General features: G+C 43.7%; 1 protein-coding gene and 1 long non-coding RNA gene across 9 annotated transcripts in view; both read right to left on the reverse strand.

Annotated features, from left to right (window-relative positions):
• Positions 1-12,725, reverse strand: part of XYLB (xylulokinase) — a gene marked incomplete at its 5' end in the record, with an annotated part of 114,766 nt that overhangs the window by 87,855 nt on the left and 14,186 nt on the right. For all 8 annotated transcript variants that reach the window (XM_080974093.1, XM_080974092.1, XM_080974094.1 and 5 more), the window contains 2 exons: positions 8,408-8,480; positions 12,037-12,102. In XM_080974093.1, coding sequence (XP_080830219.1) covers positions 8,408-8,480; positions 12,037-12,102 — 139 coding nt within the window. The remainder of the gene's footprint in view (positions 1-8,407; positions 8,481-12,036; positions 12,103-12,725) is intronic.
• On the reverse strand, positions 1,952-4,279 carry LOC308459214. The gene is made up of 2 exons (XR_013977907.1): positions 2,476-4,279; positions 1,952-2,246 (listed from the first exon to the last, which is right to left on the reverse strand). It is a non-coding gene; the product is annotated as an uncharacterized lncRNA (long non-coding RNA).

Genomic DNA, 12,725 nt, shown 5'->3' on the forward strand with positions numbered 1-12,725 from the left:
TCATCTGGATTGCAAAACTATCTGTAGATCAACTTTCCCAGCCTCTTCATCCAGAATTAATGACTTCAAATAATGACGACTGTCCAGTAAATCATGACCCATTAACACACTTTGGTATGTATTGTCAGTCTTTTCAGCCCAGAGAATGAGAAAGGCGATGCACTCTATGTTGGGCTACTATTGAGGTTGCTCTGGATGTGGCTACTCCTTTTCTGTGGAACTGTACTTTCCAGAAACAATTGAAGACATTTTTGTTCGTTTCCCACTAGTGCTAGATGAAAAGGTGTTCATTTTGTGTTATGTGTAAATCTATACGGCTGCTATTGCTGCTGTTCTTAAGGATGCTTCTGTAAATTGCTTTGGGAGCTATACGTGGAAAGCGATTCACAAATTAATTAACAACAGCACAGGAGATACCTTTTATCGGACCAATGTTTGTTAATAAGCATTTTATACTGTAAACCGCCTTGTGTTCTTCAGATGAAGCTGGGCAAAGAAATAGCAATAGTAATAATAATGATAATTACTACTACTACTACTACTACTACTACAGCTTACAAAGTGCTACCAGGTTGCAACCTGGAGAGTATATATTTCCATATCCCAATAAAAAGATGAAGCAACTGTGGCTGCTACATCATATTCCCCCCCCCCCACACCCCAATCTTGCAACCCTGACATATAAGGCCCTACACAGCTCAGCACCAGGTTATTTAGGAGACTACCATATCCTTTAGCTCAGGGGTCAGCAACCTTTTTCAGCGTGGGCCGGTCCACCATCCACCATCCCTCAGACCATGTGGTGGGCCAGACTATATTTTTTTTGGGGGGGGGGGAATGAATGAATTCCTATGCCCCACAAATAACCCAGAGATGCATTTTAAATAAAAGCACACATTCTACTCATGTAAAAACACGCTGATTCCTGGACCGTCCGTGGGCCGGATTGAGAAGACGACTGGGCCACATCCGGCCCACAGGCCTTAGGTTGCCTACCCCTGCTTTAGATACCCAATAGATTGCTGTGGTCTGCAGAAGAGCTTCTCCTGCAAGTTCCCAAAATCTCAGAATCTTACTTTACATCAACTCAGAGCAGGGCTTTTAGTGCGGCTGCTCCAGTTCTCCTGAATAACTTTCCTGTCAAGATATGCCTGGCGTCCACTATCTGAACTTTCTGGAAACCACTGAAGACTCTTTTTTTGTTCTGAAAGGCTTTTTTCCCCAGCTGGGTAAATGGGACTTTGTCATGATGGGATTTTACAGGCAACTGTGTGAATTATTATTATTATTATTATTATTATTATTATTAGTCCTCTTTGATCCCGAGTTGGAGGAACATCCAGGTTGAATTGCATTTTAAAAAATCGAAAGAACTTGAGCACAAGGTTATCTTGCTTGCTGAAAGCAATGAGACCACATCTCAGTGGGACTATACCCATGGAGTATGGAAGCTTGCTTGCGCCCATTCAGAAAGGACTGGTGAGGACTTTGCCCACGCATTGTTCTGTTTTACAATCTGCTGTTATCTATACAGAGCAATATTGCTTGAGAGAGACAGGAAGAGAAAGAAAGAGACATTCATTAAGCAGCAATGTAAAGAACGGTGCTACCCCATAGTTCCACATCAAGTGCATTCAATCACTTACAGTTCTTTGGTCTACTACTCTGAATAGATACAAAGCTAGCAATGAATAGCAGCACTCTCTCTCTCTCAGGTCGTGATTCAATGACAAATGCAAAGAGGCGGCAATGCTTAGATGAAAAGTGGGGTCAATATGGGGATGAATGGAGAGGCTCACTAAGTGGTTACGGCAGCTCACTTCAAAGCTCAAAGTGGCCAAGCAACACAACTGACATTTTTAGGGAATATACAAATGTTGGCACAGTATTAACCAGGTATGCAAAAACATCTTTCCAAAATGCACAAAGAAGTTCAAGGCTGACAAAGAAATCATCCTCATTTGTCCTTTACGCTACAAAGATTGACGCTACACAGCTCTTTTCTCTGGAATTGCCATCCTCTCAAGATTGTTGACTTCCAGTGCTTTATGTATCGCCCTCCTGGTTTTTTTCCAGATCAGGTCAGATTTCTGGCAATTTTTGTCCTAAAATGCTATTGCAGCTCCAGCCTCTCTAGTACGAACAGACAAAGTAATGTTAAGGCCCTCGTGCCTTTACACCCTTCCTCTTTGCAGGCTCTGGCCATTTTATTACCTCCTGTTGATACTGAGGAATCAGTAAGTAACCTTTGAACAAAATAAAAAAAATCCTTCCAGTAGCACCTTTAAGACCAACTAAGTTAGTTCTTGGTATGAGCTTTCGTGTGCAAGCACACTTCTTCAGATACAAGAAGTGTGCTTGCACACGAAAGCTCATACCAAGAACTAACTTAGTTGGTCTTAAAGGTGCTACTGGAAGGATTTTTTTTATTTTGACTATGGCAGACCAACACGGCTACCTATCTGTAACTGTAACCTTTGAACAATCTTTCTTAGGATTGCCCCATGTCAGTTTCTATTCCTGCAGGGGACGATGGGAGTCTTTAATTACAGTCATACCTTGGCTTTCGGACAGCTTAGTTCACGAACAACTCAGACCTTGAATGTCGCTGTTAGGTGTGGTTGCTCAAGAGCAAACAGGCAAGACCCCCACTGGTCTTTTCAAGGCTTTATTATCGGTGTTATGTATTGAAGTTCTCACCCTGGCCACCAGGAGTATTATGTATATAGTTTTCACTCAGGTCCACGTCAGTTACTTTAGGCGGGAAACCCTGGGTTGTTGTTGCTACAATGTTGACAGCCGGTTGCCTATAAAAGCAGGTCAGCTGAGCTGTTTGCTGTTCAGTTCTGTTCCAGCTTACAAATAAAGAGCTGCTTTGAAGAATCGCTGTGACGTCTGATATGTTCACCCACAACTTAACACTGGCGACGAAGGTGGGATTGATGGACATCATAGCACAGCCAGACGCGGCCACCCTCTGAAATGAGCTGAATCACGGAGCTGAAACACTGAGCGAAATCACAGAGCAGAACCAATTCAGAGCTGACCGTTCTGGCTAGAGCACTGTGTTCCATCCATCGCCCTCCACGTCGGCATCGGAATCATGGCTTCACTCGTGCCTCTACCGCCGTTTGCCCCAGCCTCTGAATCATGGGACTCCTACCTCGCTCGGTTCAACTGCTACCTCCAAGCAAATGAGCTGACAAGAGGGTCTGTAGAGCAGAGGCAGAGCCTCTTCCTCACCCTTTGTGGCCCCAAAGTGTTTGTGACGGCCCGAGCATTGGTTGCACCTCTAGCAATCCAGGCAGAGCCATGGGACATGATTCAAGAGAAGCGCTGCAACCACTACGCGCCAAAGCCGTCCAAGATTGCTGCCTGCCATGCGTTCTACCACCGGAACCAGGCAGAGGGGGAGTCAATTAAGAACTACACCACCGCCCTCCGACAGGCTGCAATGCACTGCGAGTTCCGAGATTTAGACGATGCCCTGATGGTTCGAATTGTCTGCAGGGTCTGGGACATCTGTCTGCAACGGCATCTCCTCGCCAAGCCAGACCTCACCTCATGCTGCAGAAAGCCACTGAGGAGGCTGTGGCCTCAGAAGCTGCTGAACTCTCTGCCCAGGGAATCGGCAAGGCCAGTAGCCCATATTTAAAAGACTATGTTCACTGGACAAACTGTACATGCAAAGCTGTATGGTGAATAGGGTCAATAAATATGCTTATGTGCCTTACTGAAAACAATAAGGGTATTGCTGTATGTAATGGAACCACTATGATTGTAACTAATGCCTTATCTTGGTAGGGAGTGGTGTTATGTATTGAAGTTCTCACCCTGGCCACCAGGAGTATCAAGTATATAGTTTTCACTCAGGTCCACGTCAGTTACTTTAGGCGGGAAACCCTGGGTTGTTGTTGCTACAATGTTGACAGCCGGTTGCCTATAAAAGCAGGTCAGCTGAGCTGTTTGCCGTTCAGTTCTGTTCCAGCTTACAAATAAAGAGCTGCTTTGAAGAATCGCTGTGTCGTCTGATATGTTCACCCACAACTTAACAATCGGTACAAAAACATTCACAGTGCAGAACGTCTCAATTCCCTGTCTTGCTCAGTCACTAGCAGAATCTGGGAGTGGGGCAGTCCTTAAACTTTCTCCAGCAGAGTAGTCTTTTGACCCCCATCCTACTCCTCCCCTCTCTGCGCGTAAACCGACTGCGCAGAGAGGGTGTGGGCAGAGGGGGACCTGCCTCCCCCCCCCCCCGCGCTTTGTCCATGCTCAATGCTGTGGCTCTCCCTTGCATCCTCCAAGCCCTGCATCCCTTCCCCACTGGAGGCGTGGCTTCCCTCCCTCCTCCGTGGAGGAAGTGCTGCTTCTCACGATCTTTGGAGGCTCCCTGTAACCCAACTGCCCTTCCACCTCTCGCCTCTGAGCTGATGGCAGTTCCCTGACGGTCGCAAACCTGGAAGTAGGTGTTCCCATTTGCAAACTTTGCCTTGGAAGCCGAACATCCGGCGCGGCTTGGTTTCCGAACATTTCAGAAGTTGAATGGACTTCCAGAACGCATTATGTTCGAAAACCAAGGTAAGACTGTACTGGCTTCATCTTATTATCCCCTCTCAAAAAAAAATTTTTTTTTTTTTAATCTCTTCACAATTTGAAAAAAAAAGAAAAGAGGAAGAAATTTATCAAGGCCAGAGGAAAATCCAGCTGCCTCAAGAAAGCCTCAGTCCAGCTGCTGAAACGATGAAAAACCTAGGGAAGGAAATTGTTCAGTCTGTTTTCTACAATTTGGCATTCCTGAACCTGCTTAAGATCAAAACACAACTATCAATCGGATTACAGACTTCTCTAGATTCTACAGAATCAGTCCCCCAAAGTGCACATATTTTACATTTAAAATGCAGATAAAATACATATTTTAGGGGTGGAGGAATTGTGTTGCAAGATGTTTATTTTATTGAAAGAGTGCAAATGAAATGTGTGCAATTTAAACAGGTTTTTTGTGTTCTTTCTTTCAGAAGGTGTGCAAAAAATGGAATGGAACCCAGATTTTATGAATGGGTGCAAGCAAGACTAACACAGAATGGACTTAGGATGCTCCATCCATCCTTAGAGAGGCACCAGGCATGGAGGCTGGTCTTCTGCGCCATTGCCCCATTGCTTTGGCTATTGGTAAATTTAAGTACCGTATTTTTCGCTCTATAACACGCACCAGACCATAACACGCACGTAGTTTTTAGAGGAGGAAAACAAGAAAAAAAATATTCTAAACGAAACAGTGGATGTATTATTTTTGTGGTTCATGCTGTGGCCACAGACATGTGATCTGACAGTGAGTTTGGAGTAGCCCAATGCAAAAATCCTGAGGATCCATGTGGATCCATGCTTTGTAACCATGTTTTTGCACCACTGCGACCCCAGGCAACAGTGGGTGCGTGATTTTTTTGGTGCAAGATGTAGCCATGGACATGCTATGTGATCTGATGGTGAATTTGGGGTGACCCAGTGCAAAAATCCTGAGGATCCATGTGGATCCGTGCTTTGTAACCACGTTTTAAGTGGGGAGGGAAGGAAAAGCACTCAAGGGACAAGGAACATGCATGGGGTGTGTGGAGAAGGATGCTGCTAATAATGCTATTTAGCGAGCTGAGTGGGGAGGAGAGAGGGACAGAGAGCCTGCTTGCTTTAAAGGAGCCAACCAGACAGGAGCCGCTTACCTCTCCTCTCCCGCTTTGCTCCTTTAAAGCAAGCAGGCTCTCTGTCCCTCTCTCCTCCCCACTCAGCGGCTCTTCTCCCGCTTTGCTGTTTCAAAGCGAGCCACGGAGGAGGGAAGGAAGGGGAACCATGGATCCTCTGCTCACGACTGCAGCAGATCTCCCCCGCCACCCGTAGGCATTCGCTCCATAACACACACAGACATTTCCCCTTACTTTCTAGGAGGAAAAAAGTGAGTGTTATGGTGCAAAAAATACGGTATTTTCATTCTGTGTTCTGCTGCTTAAGTGCAAGAAAGCATTTGCAACTTAAATCATTAGAAATAGGCTATTAGCACAGTAGAAAAAGAGCTGCTTTTGGACACGAAGAGCTAGGTCAAATAACTACTCCATGCGTTGTATGCCTTATGCAAATCACTATCTGTGAAAGTAAGACATCTCTGTGGTGAGAGTGAAATTTAGGCATCTCCATGGTGCGAGCAGAATGGCTGTTTTCAAAAGTTTTAGTGTTTCATCACTTGTAAAGGGTGATACATCAAATGACACATTTAAGTTGTTTAGTCTCAAGTTTCTCACTTAAAAACAAAACCCCACACAGTATAAATGGAAATCATTTGTCATTCTAATATAGTTTTTGGCACATTTTAAAAAATCAATCAACAAAGTGCAAAACATTTTACAGGAAGAGATTTGTGCCTCCTGGAACTGGAACATCATCTTAGATTTGCTTTTCTGACACACACACTTTCTGATGGAGCTTATTGGATTTTTTTTTTTTTAAGGATCTGTTCTACTGGAGGGCTAAACAACTGGACTGAGTATCTTTATAGCCTGTACAACCCAAATATTACAAACCAAGCAGAAATGAAGAAGGGGATCATTATTCGAACAATGCGTTATCTCTGAAGCAAAACATGAGAAAGACCATGCAAAATGCAGGTTGCTGAGGGCCAGTTACATGTTATATCCATATAAAGGCTGGTCCACATGGCACAGGTCGCCGTGCCCATTTGTTTGCAGCTGCATGCTACATTGGCAGATGCAATCGTCTGCCAATTTTTTAAGAGCTCAGGAAAACACCAGGGGATGGATCGCTCCCTTCCTTTCAATTACTTTCCACCATTCTCCACTCTGCTGCAATACCTTGAACCATGGTTAAATATTGTACTGGTCACAGTGTGAACCATGGTTAATGCTATCCATGATTCACACTGTCAGGGGACTGCCATCAAGAGGGGAGAAGGAGGTAGGAACGTACAGAGAGCCTCCCACTTTGATCAGCAGTAACACTTCATCAGAGACTGGTGTTAGAACGGAAGAAGAAATGGGGGGAGAGGGGAGGGAAAGGCTCACAGACTTATCTGCGAGCCCCAGCACTGATCCCAGGGAGGCTAATAGGGAAACAGAGATGCAACTTCCGTCGCCTAGTTTTGGCAGGGGAGTCAAGCGTAAGGAAAAAAGGCGGAGACTGGGCGTGTCAAGGTTCTTATGCTTGGGGGTGAACAGGAAAAGCCCACTCTCAGAATCTGCTAGCGACTGAGGGAGACGTGAACTTTGGGTGTCTGCACTGTACATAGTTTGCACCAAATAAAACCTCTAAAAAGGCAGGTCAGAGTCCTGGCTGTTTACTCGTGAGGAACCATACTCATCCCTCACACACACACCAAGCAAACTCTACTTTAGAGGAAGTCTGGCTTGCATTAAACACAGATAACTTTGGTGTCACAGTCACTCTAAGAAGGGAAGTGTGGAGGGGATAGAAAGGAGCAGGGATGGTCCTTCATTCTGTGATCCGCCCTGAGATCTTATGATGAAGTGATGAATGAAGGGCAGTATATAACATCGGCATAGCAACCCCCACTTTTTAAAAGAGATGTTGAGCTTTTTTTAGGAAAAATAAAAAAATCCTTCCAGTAGCACCTTTAAGACCAACTAAGTTAGTTCTTGGTATGAGCTTTCGTGTGCAAGCACACTTCTTCAGATTTTTTTAGGAAGGCAGCCCTGTTCAGGGAAGCTTTTAATGTGTGACATTTTAATGTATTTTTAATCTTTGTTGGAAGCCGCCCAGAGTGGCTGGGGAAACTCAGCCAGATGGGCGGGGTACAAATAATAAATAATAATAATAATAATAATAATAATAATAATAATAATTATTATTATTATTAGGTCGCCCAAAGTTATTGGGCTTTTTGGGGAACAGCGCCAAAACTTCCTTACCTGGCTTAGCTTGTGGTACCCAGCCATCTTCATGATGCCCTGCACCCACCTCATGGTTAAATAATAATAACCTGTGGCTCTCCAGATAATCCTGGATTCTCTTCATCCCCAGCCAGCATGGCCAATAGGCAGGGGTGATGGGAATTGGAGTCCAACAATATGCAGAAGATCACACGCTTCCTACTTCTGATCTAGACAGTCTCCGAGCAAGATAGATTTTCCCAAGGCTACCCAATTGATTTGTGACCGAGCAGGAAGTAAATCCTAGGCTCCCAATTTCAAATCTGATGCTTGATCTGCTTTACCAGAAGCACTATTGCTCTATTCATGCCGTATTTCAGGTATTAAAACATGTTATGGCTTCTTTCATTCACAAGGAAATAGGTGAGCCTGCTGGTCCATTTATTCACTCAGGAGAGACCTTTTGACTCAGGTTGAGCACATTAAACAGCCAACAAACAAGCCTAGAAGTCACTTACCGTCACTGTAATCAATGGGAGCATAAGCTCCTAGGAAAAGGGAGGCTGCAAAGCTGCTGACCAAAGAGATCCTCTGGAAGAGAAAAGGGAAATGAGAAAGTGGATGCAAAATACATTCATTTTGATTTACAAACAGATCAAGGGCTCATTCCAATTTTTTTAAAAAAGCATTTTTAAAGTTCCACTTTCTTTTTTTTATTTTCTTTTTTTTTAATGCTTTTTATTAATTTTCACAGACAAGAGAGAATAAAGAAAAACATAAGATACAAATTATAAAAATAAAAAAGGGGGGGAGAGAAATAAAGCAATCTTTTAAGGTCAACATTTTGTACCGTTCCACTTTCAATGGAAGAGTTAGACAGATACTAAAAAACGTCTTCTTGACCAATAGGGCTTATGGGTCCTGAACTTCCCAAAGAGTGGCTTCGGCTCAAGTATACAAAGGCAATAGGGTGCTGGGAGTCACCTCTGCAGATATACAAGGGGGGCAAAACAACAAAATGCAAGTAGAGTGAAAAATCAGGACCTATGCTCCAAAACATAACCAATTCAGGGAAGGCAGATCAAAGCTCAATAAAGCATACACTTTGCCTGCAGGTGGTCTAGAGGGTCAACTCTTGGCACTTCCAGTAAAAGCAAAGAGGTAGCGAGTGGCCCAGGAGACCTCTCTCTGACCAGAAACCTGAAGATGGTGCCAGACTATGCTGAATAGCAGCCTCAGCAAGGATAAGGCAGCTTCTTCATTTCCTTATACAGTGGTACCTCGGGATGCGAACGGGATCCGTTCTGGAGCCCCGTTCGCATACTGAACAGAACGTAAGACACGACAGCGCGTCTGCGCGTGCACAGGTCGCCGCTTCCGCGCATGCACGTGACGTCGTTTTTACTGTCTGCGCATGCGTGAGCGGCGAAACTCAGAAGTAACGTGCTCCGTTACTCCCAGGTCGCCGCGGAGCGCAACCTGAAAGTGCTCAACCTGAAGCGTATTTATCCCGAGGTATGACTGTATACAGTATAACATATAGATCATGGGTAGGCAAACTAAGGCCCAGGGGTCAGATCCGGCCCAATCACCTTCTAAATACGGCCTGCCGATGGTCTGGAAATCAGCGTGTTTTTACATGAGTAGAATGTGTCCGTTTATTTAAAATGCATCTCTGGGTTATTTGTGGGGAATATCATATTTCCCCCCCAAAAAATATAGTCCGGCCCCCCACAAGGTCTGAGGGACAGTGGACCGGCCCCCTGCTGAAAAAGTTTCCTGACCCCTGATATAGATACTGAACCCTGTTGGGCACAGCTGTAGGCCAAAAGTGGATGCAAAGGGGCCAATTTTTGTTCTGCACTTGCAAGGAATCAGTCCTTCAGTTTCACAACATCTGCACTTTGGTATTACTGTTTTCAGTGCCTGCCAAAGCCTCTCCTGCTCAAGCATGCCTGCCCACACATGTAATTGTGACATGTATTTTAATATGCAACTTTATTTTATAATGTATATTTTAAAAACTGATTATTTTGTTTTGGGGAAAACATAGGCTACCTAACTAACATCTGATTTCACTGGTAATTTTAATGAATATTTTATGCAGACTGTTTAGACAGTTTGATGATTAAGCAGCATAAAAAGTCTCTTGTGCATTTATCAACCGTACTTTTCTGCCATATGAAGCTTAACAGTTATGGAAATACCCAGGCCTTTAGCCATTAAATAATCTATGGCCTGCTAAAGCCAGGGGGATTGTTATTATGGCTGTTATTATGATTTCATTATTGATGGTCCGTAAAATGTTTTATATGTTATCCACCACCCTGGGATCTTTTGATGAAGGACAGTATATTGGTCAAATAAATAACTTGTGAATATCAGGTGAATTCTTAACTGGTTAGGATACATAGTTGGCATCCCTAGGTTTGGGTGCAATCCTTACAGCACCCAGTTAAAAAAAAAAAAGTATTTGTTTGGACAAGCATTTAAAATTACTGCGAGTTGATTTTATTGACTACATTCATTGCATAATTTTTTTTTTTTTTTAAAAAGAAAGTAGTTTATGCTTAAAATTCTACAAGGCAGGCTTAGGCAGTATGTGGAACGAGAACTCCCAGAAGTATAAGCTGGATTTTGAAGGGGTAGAGGAACCAGAGACCAAATTGCAAACATGTGCTAGATTATGGAGAAAGCTAGAGAGTTCCAGAAAAACATCTACTTCTGCTTCATTGACTACGCAAAAGCATGTGACTGTGTCAACCACAGCAAACTATGGCAAGTCTTAAAGAAATGGGAGTGCCTGGTCACCTCATCTGTCTCCTGAGAAATCTCTATGTGGAACAAGAAGCTACAGTTAGAACTGGATATGGAATAACTGATTGGTTCAAAATTGGGAAAGGAGTACAACAAGGCTGTATATTGTCTCCCTGCTTATTTAACTTATATGCAGAATTCATCATGCGAAAGGCTGGACTGGATGAATCCCAAGCAGGAATTAAGATTGCCGAAGAAATATCAACAACCTCAGATATGCTGATGACACAACCTTGATGGCAGAAACTGAGGAGGAATTAAAGAACCTTTTAAAGAGGGTGAAAGAGGAGAGCACAGAATATGGTCTGAAGCTCAACTTCAAAAAAACTAAGATCATGGCCACTGGTCCCATCACCTCCTGGCAAATGGAAGGCGAAGAAATGGAGACAGTGAAAGATTTTACTTTCTTGGGTTCCATGATCACTGCAGATGGTGACAGCAGTCAAGAAATTAAAAGACGCCTGCTTCTTGGGAGAAAAGCAATGACAAACCTAGACAACATCTTAAAAAGCAAAGACATCACCTTGCCGACAAAGGTCCGTATAAGTTAAAGCTATGGTTTTCCCAGTAGTGATGTATGGAAGTGAGAGCTGGACCATAAAGAAGGCTGATTGCCGAAGAATTGATGCTTTTGAATTCTGGTGCTGGAGGAGACTCTTGAGAGTCCCATGGACTGCAAGAAGATCAAACCTATCCATTCTGAAGGAAATCAGCCCTGAGTGCTCACTGGAGGGACAGATCCTGAAGCTGAGGCTCCAATACTTTGGCCACCTCATGAGAAGAGAAGACTCCCTGGAAAAGACCCTGATGTTGGGAAAACTGAGGGCACAAGGAGAAGGAAACGACAGAGGACGAGATGGTTGGACAGTGTTCTCAAAGCTACCAGCATGAGTTTGACCAAACTGCGGGAGGCAGTGGAAGACAGGAGTGCCTGGCGTGCTCTGGTCCATGGAGTCACGAAGAGTCGGACATGACTAAACAACTAAACAACAACAACAATGGATTGTACACAACTTTGAATGCGTAAAAAAGAATGAAGCATGGTATAAAAATGTTTTAAGTATATGGATTGGTAGTCAGAAAGCCATGCATTGCCCATGTTTAACAAAATGGTTGGGGCTGAAGCCAAAACCACCAGGATGTACATTTCAGCAGCGGCTCTTGCTAAGTATTTCCCCCCAAAAAAACCATTTTCCATTTAGTGAGAATTTGTTTAACTGTTGCCTTATTTATGCTAGTACAATTTGCGCAACTAAGTTCCTCTCCAAAATATCTAGGCAAAACAAAAATCAGCTCCAATTTCCAATAAGCGAACTGAAGATTAGCCCACCTCTGTGTTTGTGTAGACCTCGGGGTTCTGGCTGTAAATCTTCGCTATCTGGTTTCCTGTAAAACGCTGCAAAAGACAGGCCAATGCTTAGGAACACAAACTGTAAATTGAGTCAATAACCATTAACTCGGCATAATGAGTTCAGGACGCTGCACTTTGAGTATTAAATTTGTCTGACGCATGATGGAAGTTGTTTTTCGATTGCAATAGGCACAAAACAGACTATTATGCATCGGCTCATTATGATAATTCTGCTCGCCTTTCGAAAAAGCAGAAGAAAAATGAAAACTGCAGCAAGAGAATTCCTGGCCACAATTTACATTCCAGAAATGATGGATCAACGGAATGTGTAGTGCTGGTTGGCTAGACAGACTCCCATCTCAATCCAGGAATCGCCTCAAGTTCTTAACTGGTTAAAGTCATTCAGTCTGCACAACTCAGTGAAGAGACTGGTTAGATCCACACTACCTTCAAATTAAAATTGCCGAGGACCTTTCCTGAAACTGACTTACCGTATTTTTCCATGTATAACACCCCCCCCCCGTGTATAACACACCCCCTGTTTGGGGGGTCTAAAAACTGAGAAAATGGGGGGAGATTGCACCATAGCTGTGAACTTACAGATTTGAAAATAAGGGACCAGCAGCCTCGGAAATAAGGGATCAGCAGCCAAAATAAGGGATTTTCAG

The sequence above is a fragment of the Podarcis pityusensis genome (genome assembly GCF_964106645.2).
Source record: "Podarcis pityusensis genome assembly, chromosome: 12".
NCBI lineage: Eukaryota > Metazoa > Chordata > Lepidosauria > Squamata > Lacertidae > Podarcis > Podarcis pityusensis.